The sequence below is a fragment of the Peromyscus leucopus genome, chromosome 13 (assembly GCF_004664715.2).
Source record: "Peromyscus leucopus breed LL Stock chromosome 13, UCI_PerLeu_2.1, whole genome shotgun sequence".
Lineage (NCBI taxonomy): Eukaryota > Metazoa > Chordata > Mammalia > Rodentia > Cricetidae > Peromyscus > Peromyscus leucopus.
This window is the reverse complement of record NC_051074.1, coordinates 52,831,228-52,847,001: the sequence shown is the minus strand read 5'-3', so window position 1 is coordinate 52,847,001 and position 15,774 is coordinate 52,831,228. Positions and strand designations below refer to the sequence as shown.

The 15,774-nt window shown below is 46.9% G+C and overlaps 1 protein-coding gene across 1 annotated transcript in view; it reads left to right on the top strand.

Moving 5' to 3' along the window:
* Positions 1 to 15,774, top strand: part of Cdk15 (cyclin dependent kinase 15) — a 100,393-nt gene that overhangs the window by 70,597 nt on the left and 14,022 nt on the right. Inside the window, exons 11-12 of the mRNA XM_028885552.2 lie at positions 4,459 to 4,507; positions 9,949 to 10,088. Coding sequence (XP_028741385.1) covers positions 4,459 to 4,507; positions 9,949 to 10,088 — 189 coding nt within the window. The remainder of the gene's footprint in view (positions 1 to 4,458; positions 4,508 to 9,948; positions 10,089 to 15,774) is intronic.

Genomic DNA, 15,774 nt, shown 5'->3' with positions numbered 1-15,774 from the left:
TAGCTAGAGTTTTCCTGCCTGGCCCACAGTCAGGACAAATCTTTGTCACCCACCAGTCCCACAGCCGCTCAGACCCAACCAAGCAAACACAGAGACTTATATTGCTTACAAACTGTATGGCCGTGGCAGGCTTCTTGCTAACTGCTCTTATAGCTTAAATTAATCCAGTTCCATAAATCTATACCTTGCCACGTGGCTCGTGGCTTACCGGCGTCTTCACATGCTGCTTGTCATGGTGGCAGCTGGCAGTGACTCCTTCCGCCTTCCTGTTCTTTCTTTTCTCCTCTCTGTTAGTCCCGCCTATACTTCCTGCCTAGCCACTGGCCAATCAGTGTTTTATTTATTGACCAATCAGAGTAATTTGACATACAGACCATCCCACAGCAATTTTCTTTTTTCTTTTCTTTCTTTCTTATTTATTTTTGCTGGGGAGGATAGCAAACAGGTAGCCGGAAGTAGTTTGTCAGTAAACACTAAGTAATAGTCGAGACTTCAGATCGTCTTGTCTTTACTAGTTATTTTGATTGTAGGCACAGGCTAGTAAATGGAGCAGCCTTATACGCAGGTGACCCCTTAGTTCCCACCAGGGCCGCTACACTGCTAGCTGCGTGGTCCCGTCTGGTATAACTGACCTTGGGAACTCAGTTTCAGGAGCTTCCTTTAATCACTCCTTTTACTCTACAGCTCAGCACTGTAAATACACTTGTAATTGAACTTACTCTTGAAATTAAAACTAATATCGTCGTCCCTTGGGATCCTCAGAGCATGAGTCCATTGTCTAACACGGTGCTATGTGAATAATTGTTATAATGTATTGTCTAGTACGCTCCAACAATGATCAAAAAATGTGATTGTATCCACTACAATTGCCCTAGCAATTTAATTTTTATTTTTTTGTTTGAGACAAGAGTCTTACTATGTAGCCCAGGCTGGCCCTGAATTATATCAGCCTCCTCTCTCAGGATTATATGTTTGAGTCACTATGTCTGGCCCAGCAATTAAAAATTATGTACATTTTCAATTCATCATTGGTTGAATTCATGGGGAATTTGTGGCTAGGAGTCTTCAGATATGGAAGGCTAACTGTATATGCTTTCTATTTAATTTTTTTTTTTAGAAAGTAAAGCCAGGCATGGTGTTGCACGCCTTTAATCCCAACACTTGGGAGGCAGAGGTAGGCAGGTCTCTATGAGTTCCAGACCAGCCTGGACTACAGAGTGAGTTCCAGGACAGCCAAGGCTACACAGAGAAACCCTGTCTCGAAAAACCAATGAGAGAGAAAGAGAGAGAGAGAGAGAGAGAGAGAGAGAGAGAGAGAGAGAGAGAGAGAACATAAACATGAAGAGTGAGCCCCTCTAGTCCCAGGCACTTACAAAGTCTTCTAGGTCTTTCTGTGTACCTATCAATAGGCACATGTCAGGGTTATCAAAGTGGCTGTCACCCTAAGGATGACTAAATTCTTAGCCACGATACTCAGTCTTAGTTTATTCCATTTATAAAGAACCTAGAAGAAGGGATTTTAAGAACCAAAACAATCATATTTTAGGTCCAAGAAAAGGGAAGACTAGAAATGCCATTTTCAATTAGAGTTGAAATGCTTTTCTTTAGTCTGGATCATCAGTTTGAGGCCAGTCTAAGCTCCTGGTCTCGAGAAAGAACAAAGGAAGTGGGGGGGGGGCAGGAAGGGGGACTTTGAAGAGCAGTATCAGTTGACTTCATCCACAGCTTTTCTTGTGGCCCTTCTGTCCATTAGACATTCAATCACTGTTTATTAGTTTGCTTGCTTGTCTGGGCCCCATAAGTAGTCTAGGCTGGCCTAGAACTCTCCACCTTCTTGCTCCTGCCTGCCAAGTGTGGCGACCATGGACATGTGCCCCACACCCAGAAGTCAATTACTAGTTCTTATTTGTTTGTTGAAATGGAGTGTCCTCTATTTAGCCCTTGAACTTGGGGTGACCTTCCTGCCTCTGCCTCCCAAGAGCCAGGAGAGCTGGATGCTGACTCAACCAAATTGAATTATTATTTCTAGAATTAAAAATTCCCCTTTCATTGTGGATTTAGTTCAGGTTGACACGAATGTCATAACCAAAAGCAAAAAGAAATTTGTGTATCCCCATATAAATAATACAGCATGCTCCCAATAACATTCTGTTTTTTACTATCCATTTTAGAATTTTTAAAGCTTTAAAAAGATTTTATTTTTTTAATTATGTGTGTGTGTGTGTGTTGGGGAGGGGGTGGGTAATATGCACATGAGTGCAGGTGACTGTGGAGGCCAGTAGAGGGCACTGGACCCACTGGGTCTGGAGTCACAGGCACATGAGCTGTCTGATATGGATGCTGGGCAAGAGTTCTTGCTTAACCACTGACCCACCATCCTGCCATCCCTACAGATTTGTTTTTATTATTTTTGTTTACATGCGTGTGTGTGTGTGTGTGTGTGTGTGTGTGTGTGTGTGTTTATGTGAGTGAATGCCACGTGTGTTTAGGTGTCTTAGGAGGCAGAAAGAGAGCATTGGATCCCTTGGAGCTGGAGTTACGAGACCTTGTGAGCCACCCAGGATGGCTGCTGGACACTGAACCCAGGTCCTCTACAAAAGCAGCATTCACTCTTAACTGCTGATCCATCTCTCCAGTGATGCCCCCTTAGAAAATTTTCATGTTTGGTATGTGTGCGTATGTGTGTTTGCACAAGTGCCATGGTGCGAGTGTGAAGGTCAGGGGGCAACTGTGGGGGAGTGGGTTTGGCATTCCTTCTTGCCGAGCCAGGGGCTCCCTGTTTCTGCTGCCTTGTGTACCCCAGGCTAGCTGACCTGATGGTAGCTTCTAGGCCATTTCTCCTGGCTCTGCCTTCCATCTTGCTGTAGGATTGCTGGGGTTACAGATGTGCACACCACACCCAGCTGTGCCGTGAGTCCTTGGATGGAACACAGGCTGCCAGGCTTACATGGTCCGGCACTTTACCCACTGAGCCGGCCTGAGGATGAATTACCTAAGCCAGGACCCACTTCTATTGTATCACAAGCGGTGTATAAAATCATATACCCCCTTACTTTAAAAAAATTGTTTGTTTTTAAGGTTTATTTTTATTTTCTAATTATGTGTATGTGTGTGTATCTATGTGTGGGTGTGTGCACGTAAGTACAGCTGCTTGCAGAGGCCAAAGGCATCAGATCTCCCCTGAGCTAGAGTTACAGGATGTTGAAAGCTACTTGCTGGGAGCCCTGGGAGTCCAACTGGGGTCCTTTGAAACAGCAGTAGTCACTGTTAACTACTGAGCCATCTCTCCCGTCCCACGTTTGAGTTTTGAGACTTTATCCCATCACTTGGTACATGGTTTTCTTTTCTTTCTTTCATTTTTTTTTTTTTTTTTTCCGAGACAGGGTTTCTCTGTGTAGCTTTGCGCCTTTCCTGGAACTCACTTGGTAGCCCAGGCTGACCTCGAACTCACAAAGATCCGCCTGCCTCTGCCTCCCGAGTGCTGGGATTAAAGGCGTGCACCACCATTGCCCAGCGGTACATGGTTTTCTGTTGTGGTGGTGGTAGTTGATTTTGTTTTTGTCTGTTTGTTTCCTGGGTTGTGTTTGTTTGTTTGTTTGTTTGTTTGAGACATGGTCTCACTCTGTAGCACAGGCTGCCCTCAAACTCATGACGGTCCTCCTGCTTCAGCCTCTCCAGTGTTGGGATTATAGCTTTGAGGTGTCATGCCCAGCTGCGTGTGTGTGTGTGTGTGTGTGTGTGTGTGTGTGTGTGTGTGTGTGTGGTGTGTGCTTTTATTCTCTGAGATGAATTGTAAGCTCTGGGAGGGTCAGGGAGTTCCTTTTGGTTTCTTGATCCTCAGCACTTGGCACACACTCTACACACAGTATGTTATATGTTTGTTAATTCAACTGGCTGTTTTAACCACAGTGGTTTGTGAAAGCTGCCATATCAAAAGACCACAAACTGAGAAGCTCAAATAACAGGAATGCCTTGTTCCTTGTTCTGAAAGGGTGGCATCCGAAGGGTAGGGTCTTTCCAAGGACCAAGGCAGGGTCTCTCCAGGTGTCGATCCTTGGATTGGACATAGCTGCTCTCACAGTTCTTTGTGTTATCTTTCCTAACACATATCTCTTTGTCCAAATTTTCCCTTTTTATGAGGATACCATAATTATACTAGGCCCCACCCTAATGAGAATGTCACATGGACTCTCTTTCCATATAAGGTCCTATCCTATGATACTCTGTATTAGGACTTCAACACGGGAATCTGAAGGACACAAAATTCATGCCTAATAGTAGCTTTCAGTGAATCATTAACATTCCAAGAGGAGGCCTTAAAAGTCAGTAGTTAGCTTCCCTGATTCTAGAATCCTCTTTTACTCCAAGCCAAGAAGAGCATTTGGAATTTTAATAATATTTTTGGCAACCCATCGGAGGGTTGTTCTCAGTTTTAATGTTTCTCTGTGTGCTTTCCAGAATGGTTCCCGCTGCCTAAGCCTCAAAGCCTGCAGATTGTCTGGAGCAGGTAAGCGCCACATTGGCCGGTCCTCTTCTCTTTAGACACGGAGAACAGAGATGCTCCCCTAGACCTCAGCGTACTGAGCGCCAGCCCCCAGCACCTCCATCTGAGCCCCAGAAAGATGCCTCGGAGAGAGCCAGCCCCCCCTGGGAGGGTGTTAGTTTTTCTTTATGAACCATTTCAGTGAGTTTGGTCATTAAACTTGTTTTGTGCCCCTCAGCCATGCCCCAGGCCCTGAGAGCAGTAGTGTTGGGCCTCCAAGAGAACCTAGTGGGTTTATTATTCTCTGACAGACAGAAACCAAATAACATCATTGAGTGGCCATTGGAGGGGGAACCTGATTCACGGAGGTCGTGCTTTCCCAGGCCCTCTCAACATGGTCTCCGCTCAGGCCAGGGCAGACTTTTATTACCAGCTTTCAACAAATCCCTAGTTTCTTTTGCAAAGTAAAACAGATAATAGAGACATTCCGGGAATAGCTAGCTAACTATGCTGAGCCAGGCGGCTCCTGGGCGAAGAAGAACTCAGTGTTTTCGGACAATGACCAATTACAATAACCAGCATTATTTGATCTGAGAGTAATTAGCGGAGGCTCTGTTCTTTTTGCTTCAGTGAGGAGGCAGACAGGGCAGTGAGGGAGACATCAGAGGCTGGGTGAAGGAGCTCGGATGTCAAAGGAAAACATTCGCGCAGGTGGGGAGCAGGGAAAACTTCCCCAGCCAAGATCCCAACTGGACGCTGGAATGCTGGTCTTTGAATATGCAGAGTGGTTTAATCTAACCAAATGTGGCTTGATTGTTCCGTACGTACCATTTGTACGCTTTTAAAAGTTTAGAGTGAAAAACGGGGTACAACGAATAAACACAGAGCCACGGACTGCCAGGGGATCTCTTATTAAGAGAGACAAGGCCTCCAAGATGTCCTTGTTTTCAAAGCACAGAATGACTTGAACACTCCACACACACACACACCCATTACTTCAGAGGCATATTCCCAGGAATTATATTTTATATATATAATTATATCCTTTGGGATGTGCAAACTTTAGTCACAATTACTGCTAAGCAAACACAACAGACTGTGGATTTATCACTTTATCATGACATTTTATTTTAATTGTCTTTTGTTTGTTGTTGTTTCTCTGTGTAGCCCTGGCTGTCCTGGAACTCACTCTGTAGCCCAGGCTGGCCTTGAACTCAGAGATCCACCTGCCTCTGCCTCCTGAGTGCTGGGGTTAAAGGTGTATGCAAGTTATCTTTACTACAAGACATTTAATTGAGTGGCATTGGCAAATAAAAACACCCTTATTTTTTTTAGATTTAGGTATCAATGATTTTAAAAATATTCATTCAAAAACTATGTCAAAGCTGGCAGGAACTTTGGTCTAACCTTGAGCGACCCTTGGAGTCCCCAGGCTATCAATGACATGCTTTTGAGTACCTAAGTAGGAGCTGGGTCAGCTCCATTTTCTAAGCAGAACAGGGCTGTTTTTAGTTGCTTCGGCGTTAAGATTGCAATCAATTTAACCTTGCTAAAACAATAACAACAAAAAGCACAACCATCCTCTTGTGGGCATGTTGGGCCCCCTCACCCTAGCCTCAAGATATTTGAATCTCCATGCTGCTCCTCCTCCGGCTCCTCCACTCCCCTCCCTTCCACAATTAAAACTCCAAACCACAAAGCAACTGAATGCCCGATGCTGCTGCTGTTGTGGCTGATTCTGCCACTGGCTTCCTGATGTCATGAGTTCGCCCCCCTCTCTTTGTCTGTGACTCTGCTGACCACATATCACCGACTGCCTCTGCCCATTCCTGTGCCTCTGGCCTTTGCTCAGACTTCCCCTTTTCTCTGCTTGGTCCCTGGAGCAAGAAGTGGTATCTGGAGCCTTGCTAATGCCGTCGCCCTTAGCCACGCCCAGCTCTCAAAATGAAATTGTTCCAAATTAATCGTAAAGTTCAGTTGTTCCGTTGCACCACCCGTATTCCCAGGGCTCAGCAGCCACATGTGGACAGTGCCTACCATATTGGACGGAGTAAAAATAGACTGTTTTCATTACTGTGGAAAATTCTATTGAACAGGATTGGCTGTTGTTTAAATCTTAGATTTTTTTTTTTTAAATAAAAAAAACCAATACCAGATATTGGGGTGAAAGTTGAAAGATCAGAGAAGCAGAACAAGCCACAGCCAACCTCACCTCACCAACTCCTCAGCTGATCCTGTTTCCTCAGACTGAGAGCCTCTGAGTCCTCACCTGAAAGGATCTCAGCTGAACTGCCATAGTTCCTCTGTTTCCTCAGGCCTTTTATACCTTTCTCTGCCCCGCCGTCACTTCCTGGGATTAAAGGCGTGTGTGTGCGTGCTTCTGAGTACTGGGATTAAAAGTGTGTGCCACCACTGCCTGGCCCTGTTTCCAGTGTGGCCTTGAACTCACAGAGATCCAGACAGATCTCTGCCTCCCAAGTGATAGGATTAAAGGTGTGTGCCACCACTGCCAGACCTCTATGTCTAATTTAGTGGCTGGCTCTGTCCTCTGATCCTCTGGTAAGCTTTACTGGGGTACATAATATATCACTACAGTTGGCCTGTGTTAGCACATGAGAAAATCCTTGGCTCTGTAGATGACTAATGTGACATAAGATGTGTGCCCACTGTGTGCTTATGGGGGCTCCATATTGTTACATTCATTCTTTTTATTTTTAGATTTATTTATTTATTATGTATAAAGTGTTCAGCCTGCATGTGTCCTTGCAGGCCAGAAGAGGTCACTAGATCTCATTACAAATGGTTGTGAGCCACCATGTGGTTGCTGGGAATTGAACTCAGGTCCTCTGGAAGAGCAGTCAGTGCTCTTAACCACTGAGCCATCTCTCCAGACCATTGCATTCATTCTTAATGTGACATTCTGGTGTCAAACAGGAAGGAACAGAGGGGAGGGGAGGAACCAGGGTTCATCTGCTGTACAGGGTCACAACGGACTCAGATGGCAAGTGTGGTAAACCTGGACCAGCTGAGGTATGCCCAGCCTTTCCGAACAGCTCCTTCAGAGGAGCAACGGGATCGTGCGTGGGTCTGGAACTGGGCCTTGCTGTGGGGTGAAGGGCAGTCTCTTTAATGTGGGCCTCGTGAGTATAGACTCATGTTTTAGACTGGCGGGCAATTCTAGGACAGCTCTCCTCATGATTGTTCCTTCCCACTGATGGATGTTTCCTACCATGGGTGTCTACCACATCCTAAGTGAGAGCAGTAGAGACGCGGCCGCTCTAGCCCTGCACTTTCCCCTTTCTATGGCTGTAACGGAAAGCACAGTACCCAGATGAACTTGTGGTAGGCAGCCTCATCCCCTACTGTGAGGGTTAGCAGCAGCAATGGGGGATAGGAGATTCTTATACTAAGGTAGGATATATATATATATGTGTGTGTGTGTGTGTGTGTGTGTGTATGTATGTGCATATGTATATGATGTATGTGTATGTGTATATTTATGTGTATGTGTATATGTATGTGTATGTGTACAAGTATGTATATATGTATATGTATGTGTACATGTATGTGTATATGTATGTGTATGTGTATATGTGTATATGTATATGTATGTGTATGTGTACAAGTATGTGTACATGTATGTGTATGTGTATATGTATGTGTATATGTATATGATGTATATGTATGTGTATGTGTACAAGTATGTGTATGTGTATATGTATATGTATGTGTATGTGTATATGTATATGTATGTGTATATGTATGTGTATGTGTATATGTATGTGTATGTGTATGTGTATATGTATGTATATATGTATGTGTATGTGTATATGTATGTGTATATGTATATGTATGTGTATATACAGGTATGCTCAGCAATTAAACCTGTTGTCTCACTCCTCTGAAGACAAACACACATTACATGTGTTGAGTGATGGGTCAGTAGCTTCTGTTTTATGCAGTCCCAAAGCCTGGACAGAGCATGTAGCATGGAGAATCGACCCACCGGTCCTCCTTCATGCCACAGCAAGTAAGCAGGCCCCTACCCTGGGATTTCTGAACGCCTTTATCTTGTCTATGGAACAGTTACTCTGGAGTCAGAGACTAATGACCTGTTTGCAGAAACAGATTTATATTGCAGAAATCAGATCCCCTGGAAGTTTCTTATGCAAACCTCACGAGAAAATTAGACAAATCACAAGTGTAGGACAGGACCTCCAGCATCCTTGCACCACGCATGTCTAAAAGGAACCCATGCTCCTCCTTGCTTTATGCTGATGTGTGGCTCTGACGTTAAGCAAGCCCCTCTAGGTTTGGTTTGAATGGTTCATTGTGGCCATGCCACTCCATGCAGAATGTCAGGCTCCAGTCCTGACCACATCCTCCTTCTGTTGCAGGTCAGGGATCAGGGCTGCTAGAATAAACAGTATTTTAGTTGGATAATTCAACCTGGTATGACAAAACACTCTGGATCATTGATAATCAACAAGAAGGTTCCAGAGGCCGGGAAGTCTGAGATGAGGGCACCAGGAGATTTAATGTCTAATGAGGGCCCTGTGCTTCATACATGATGCCTTCTTAACACGTCCTCACACAGTAGAAGAAACAAAAGACTTCCCCAAAGTTCATTTGATGAAGGTCCTGGGCCAATCATGCAGGTTCTTCCCCAATAACCTAGTTATCTCCCCAAGGCCAGACCTTCTAATGCCAAAAATTCAAACCTTCAGACTAGAGGAGAGCCTTTTCCTTCCCAAATGTACCTGTGCGATTGTGTGACAGCTTGGCGAGTGCTTGTACTCTCCCTATGGGTCAGTTTTGCCTGGTGCCTTCCGGAGCCAGCCATCTGTCAACATGTATTAGCTGCTCAGTAAACGAAGCTGCGCATCTTCAGGATGAGTCATTTCTGCAACCTGGGTACTTGATTAATTATTGCCACCGCCCAGATCCATCTGGAGAGGAACCAAGGACATGTCTTAGCTGATGAACCTGGGGCTGAGCATCAGGAACTCTGTTAATAGGCTATTAACACCCAACCTCCACTCTCCAGGTTCATCCCATCCCATCTCCCGCCCAGGACTCCATGCTTCCTGTCTTTGGTATCCAGAGCCTGGAGCATCCTGCCAACTAGACCTTTCTGCTTGGTTGGGCCTGCAGAAGCCTTAATTATATAATTCTGTCTCTATAATCACAAATGTGTGTCCTTTGTGTGCACATAGTGCCCAGTGATACGGTGGAGGTAAAGGGTGACTGTCTCCCTTCCTCCTAGTGACAGGCCACGTAAGAGTTTTGGTGTTGGGTGATTTGTGTCCACTTGCCATCTGCTTTGGTGGCCCGGGAAGGGCCTTGTTTGAGACATGTTAAGCCTCGTCACTTCTTCAGTTTTTATCTGCCTGCCCACCCCACCCCACCCCACCCCCCTTTTCCAGCATAGCGGCCTCTACAGAAACTCTATTTCTTCCTTCCAGGCTGGGTAGAGTTCCTGAAGCCGAAGACTTGGCCTCCCAGATGCTGAAAGGCTTCCCCAGGGACCGGGTCTCAGCACAGGAGGCACTCGGTCATGATTATTTCAGTGTCCTGCCATCTCAGTTGTACCAGCTTCCTGATGGTAAGTGTGTGTGTGTGTGTGTGTGTGTGTGTGTGTGTGTGTGTGTACACGCACGCGCATATGCATCAAACCACCGCGTCTTACATACTTTCCCCCAACACTGGAGAGTCATAGAGTTTACAACCAGAAATGAAGTCAGAGGTTAATTTGCTTTCCAGAAAGAAGCAAGGGGACCCAGTCTCTACTGAGCTTTGAATAAGATTCTCTAAAACCCCGAAGCACGGGTAAGGAAAGGTGACAAGGACCTCCTTGTAATGATGCAAACCTTCCCCCCACGCCAGCATACGCTTAGAAATTGGCGGAGATGAAAGTGGCCTCTGAGGTGTTTGCTTTCGCGAGCGTCTGCCAGGAGAAGGCAAAACCAAAGTTTCTAACAAAGCTGCTTCTCCCTTCCAGAGAGTAAGACGAGAGGTGACATGGATATGTCAGGAAGGAGAAGATGGGCCCTTCTTGATTGGTAACACGATGCGGTGGAAGGAAGCTGGGGGGTGGGGTGGGGAGCGCCCTCCCAGGCTAGGCGCCCACTGCAAACACGGGTTACCCTGAAACCAGCCTCGGCTGCCTGCGCCTGAAGTCATCCTCCAAATCTGAAATCTGCCGAGGGGTCACGTGGCAGGAGCTCTCCTTGGGTTTCTCAGAATGTGACCAGGAAGGGCTAGGGAGGAGGATGTGGGTGGTGCGGTCAAGGCCTGCCTGGGCTGTTTAGGGCGGGCTGGGGGAGAATATCCTTAGGTGAGGTTTCTTTGAAAATATCCACGATTTTCAGTGGAAAATCGTCGTTTGAAGTTCTAAGCCAAAGAAAAGAAAGCTGAGCAGGAAGGCCTGGGGTCAGCCTGGGAAGAGGGGACTGGGGTGGGAGTGGGGTGAGAGTAGGGTTGGGGTGCACAGGGGTGCAGAGCTGGGGTGCGCAGGGGTGTAGAGCTGATGGCCGAGAGGCATTAGGCACAACCTGGCCTTATTGCCAGGCTTCGTAAACACAGCTTCCCTGGGTCTCAGACATGGTTGTGAAACAGCACACATCTCCTAGTTTGGGATCATTGAGGCATTTTATTATTAAAGTGAGTCACTTAAAGATCTCCAAAAATAACCGTCATCACGCATCTGAGGTTAATGTCTTACTTAACCCTGTAAGAAGAGGCAGCCACGAGAATTTATTAAGCCGCCACTAAGTGTCAAGAACACATGAATTGCTATAAAGAGTTGAGGAAAACAAGAGACGTGTCGTTGGCCCGGAGGATCTCCTGGAGTGGGAGGGAAAGAAGGGTGATGAAGAGGAAATGGGGCACCCTCTACACATATTAGCACAAATCATATCAGAACAGCTGAAATCTGTTCTAATCAGTCGCAGATGTCCAGAGGCTGCGTGGCTGAAGGCAGCTCTGGAGAAAGGAGGATTCATTCAAGAGAGACAGAGGAGACTGGAGGTGAATCTGGAGAGGGTTTTGCAAGGAGGCGAGAGATGGGGTCGGGCTAGTAGGTTAAAGGAAGGACATTGCAGCAGACCTACAGTACCCACCCCTTTCCTGGCACCTACGCCTCATGTGGGTCCACCCTTCCTGTCCTGTAATGCCCCCCCCCTTTCCAATCTGTGCCTACGATCCTTCCCTCTCAGGGTGCCCGACTCGACCACATCCCATACATGTGCACTTCGGCTGCACACCCACTCACTCCCATCTCTCTCCTTAAAGCAATGTTCCCGGTTAGCTTCCTAATAGCAGAGTCTATTATTCTGGACACTGAGTACTGCTGGGATCGTCAAGGTTTTTCTGGGCGCCAGCTTTTTAATTAAGAAGCAGCAGTCACTTATCCAAACTGGTGTGTCCCTAGGAACTCCGGTTTTGATTCTCCCTAGAAATCTGAAGCAAAGCTATCCACGAATAGACTGTGGTGCATACACTATCTAAACGTGTGTGTGTGTGTGTGTGTGTGTGTGTGTGTGTGTGTACACACATGCACGCACGCACGCGCACGGGTGAGAGAGAGAGAACAATCTGTATTCCTTCTCTGTTCACCCTGCTGCAGAGCCCAAATCTACTTTGACACTTTGAGAAAAATGAAAAGATGGAATCTTGCAGGAGCCTGCCTGTGCTGGGGGGAGATGAGGAGAGCCCGCAGCAGGAGGGAAGTTGACTTTTCTTTATACATATAGGGGTTTTTCCATGCAGAGTTTAAATTATGCCTGATAAAAGGAGTTTCGTGGATGTTTCAGTTCTTTCAAATTCTCCTGGCTTCCTCCCAATTAAATGAGGTTTGTCAAAGCCACAGGGCTCTGCTGGCTGCTGCCTCGGCGGACAAGCACTTCCTGCAGCGACATCTCGAATCCCCGAGGGAGAAGATGAAAGGGCCAGCGCCAAGAGACAGGGAAGAGGGGTGCAACTATGTGTGTGTGTGTGTGTATATGCGTGCGTGCATGCATGCATGCATGCGTGTGTGAGGCAGGTGTAGAAATACACACACAGACAGATGGACACTAGGATGTGAGGCGAGTCGGTGGGAAGAGCAAAGCTGTTGGGAGATTGGAGAGAAGCCCCCCCCCCCCCCCCCCCCCCCGGAGCTGTCTGTGTGACAGTGGCCCTGACCAAGGGCGCAGCCTCCACTAAGGGCTGCGTTCCCTGCACTGGGCACCTCCTCAGCCTGCTTTTTCGTCGCCCCCGGCAAAGAGCCATTGTTAACAGCCCGCTCTGCAGACAGAGAGAGCCCGGTGGAGAAGCCCAGCTCCCAACCCCGCAGGGACAGAAAAATCTCCGTGGCCAAGGTGGACCGCCGCAGGCATGAGAACTGTGCAAAAATAAGATGTGTTCTTCTGAGTGGTGTGTGAGGAGAATTGCTTTGTTGTAATTAGAGAGATTTTGCTCTCTGGAAGTATTTCAGCATGGACTCGTTTAGGGGCTCATATTTACATCAGTTTATTCTGGTTTTAGTCTAGTCGCAGGATAACAGAGTTGTCACTTTAAAATATATTCTGTTTCCCCTTTGATCTGGAAGATGCCGGCTCTCATTGTCTGGCCTCTGAAGAAGACAATTAAGCATGAAACCTGTAAGTGGAAAATATATGGAGACCAGAGGACGGCCCAAATCCCTGCAGAAGGCTGCTGTGAAACCCCCCACAAAAATCAAAGAAAGGGTCCCATCAATCTATGCCGCTTTCCATCAAGCCGAGTCTCCAGCCACACTTTCCCTGGGTTGTGGCAGTAAGTTTAGAGCCAGAGGAAACTGATCAAAGGTGATTTGTCATGCAAACCCAGGAATTCCAGGATTAGTTCCCAGGTGGAGAGCTCTGCTAAGCGGGAAAGCATCCATGCGAGAGGGGCGAGCCTGTGGGAACGTCTGCCAAGCTCTGACGTGTTCCCTCCTTGACTCTTGAACACCTGAAGAAACATTTGTCGAAGGAGAAATTATTGGTAGTCCCTCTCAAAACACACCCCTCAGCAAGCTAATTGCTTTTGCAGATGGCCAGGGAGCACCTCTCCCCACTCCCGCGGCACCAGCTCACGGCCACGCTTTGGTCCCCATGGCCAAGTCAGCAGTGCCGGCCGTCAGCTGGGACAGCGAGGGCCTAAAATTAGGTCCTTGGCAACTCTTTAATCTTAGCTGCAGGTCCAGCCTCCTTGCTTAATTCCCTTTGCCCTCGGCATGAACTTGGGCTCCGGGAAAGGGACACCAGTGAGCGATTTGGGGGTGGGTGGGAGCAGAAAACCATTAAGCCGCCCCTTCTAGAGACGCCCCCCCTCCATTCTTCCAGGAAGCCTTCCACACGTTACCCTTAGAAAGTTAAGACTGATTTTGGAAGCTAGCCATTCTGAATACACGTACTGATCCACAAGAGTATTTTTTTTTATCTGGGCCAGTAAATGCCACATGATTTAAGAGTCTGGCCCTTAAGCCACGGCTCTTGATCATCAAGACATCAAAGGTTCTCGTTCTCTCTCTCTCTCTCTCTCTCTCTCTCTCTCTCTCTCTCTCTCTCTCATTTTTCTATCCTAATCTAGGTTTGAGTCAGTCTCTACCATTCCTTCCTGGACTAAATCCCCCTTTCTCCTTTAAAATAGATCTTGGCATCTTAGGAAAAAAAGTTTAAGAAGTTTAAAAGCTTCCCATGTTTCACAAATAGTCGGTAGATGCAAAATGCTCTGGGCTGCACAAGGTTGGAATTGCCAGAAGCACTTACCTCTGCCTTCTCTCCCGCCCCTCCCATACCTCTTCTCTGAGAGCTCTGGACTCCCTCTTGCTGCTCCCATAAACAATGGAGCCATATTTTGCTTCTCTCAAAAAAAAAAAAAATCAAGTCTCTTTTTAAGGTCCTATCTTTATACATTTGATGAACCTGTGACATCACTGTTCAAAGTCACTTCTGCAGTCAAGGTTTCTGTAGTAATTATGGTTTGTTTGTGTGTGTGTGCGCGCATGCGCGCGCGCGCGCGCACGAGACCCATGTGGAAGCTGACCTGGGTGTCATTCCTCGGGAGCTGGCAACCTTGCTTTTTGAGATAGAGACAGGACCTCTCCCTGGGATCTGAGACTCACGGGTTAGGCTAGGTTGGTTAGCAGTCAAGTTCCAGGGATCCACCTGGGTCCTCTCCAGCACTGGTGTTACAAGCTCTCGCCGCCATGTTTTTTTTACAGGGATTGGTGCTGGGGCTCAAACTCAGGTCCTCACGCTTGCACAGGAGGTATTTTACCACTTCATCCTCTTCCTCCTCTCTCTCTCTCTCTGTACTGGGGATTGAACCCAGGACCCCCACATGCTAGGCAAGTGCTCTACCACTAAGCCTGAGCTTTAGGTTTAACTTCTTTGACTACCACCACCACATACATATCAAATATAAATTTTGTTTCTCCCACTTTTTTAGTCTTTGGGTCTTTACGGTTGTATTCTGAAATTCTTCCAGTTTTTGTCTCTAAGGCTCTGGAGCCAGCATAGAGTCAGGTTTCTAACAGAGTGGGCAAATTATGGCCCAGTTCATTCATCAAAGATGAGGCCGGGCGGTGGTGGCGCACGCCTTTAATCCCAGCACTAGGGAGGCAGAGGCAGGTGGATCTCAGGGAGTTCAGGGCCAGCCTGGGCTACAGACAGGCTACACAGAGGAACCCTGTCTCAGAAAAAAATGAAAAATAAAAAATCCCCAGCACTCATGTAGAAGTGGAGCATAGCCTGTTACCTCCCCATGGTGGAGGGGGCAGGAGGGTCACAGAAGATTGCTGGCCAGCCAGCCTACCCAAAAGCTTCAGGTTCAATGAGAGAACCCTGTCTTACAACTAAAATGGAGAGTTAATTGATCAGAACACCCAGCATCCCTCACTGGCTTCTGTGTACACGTGGGTGTGTAAAACATACACACATACACACACACACACACACACACACACACACACACACACCCTAAAAAAATGATGATAATGACTCTGGGTGATTAGGACCTCGAGGGAATCAAAGGAGAGAAATGTGGTATAATTTTGGGGGTGGGAGGGGCACAGTCATATGTACCCCAGGCTAGCCTTGAATTTACTATATAAGAATGACCTTGAACTTCTGATCCTCCAAATTATAGGCAGGTCTACTACACATAGCTTGTAAGTTTCCTAAGCTGTGTCCCTAGCCCTGTCATGTCCCTTAATCTACTTCAATGCCATTCTGGAGTTGCCTTCTTTGAGAACACTGGCAGGATCTTGAAGCCGATACATCACA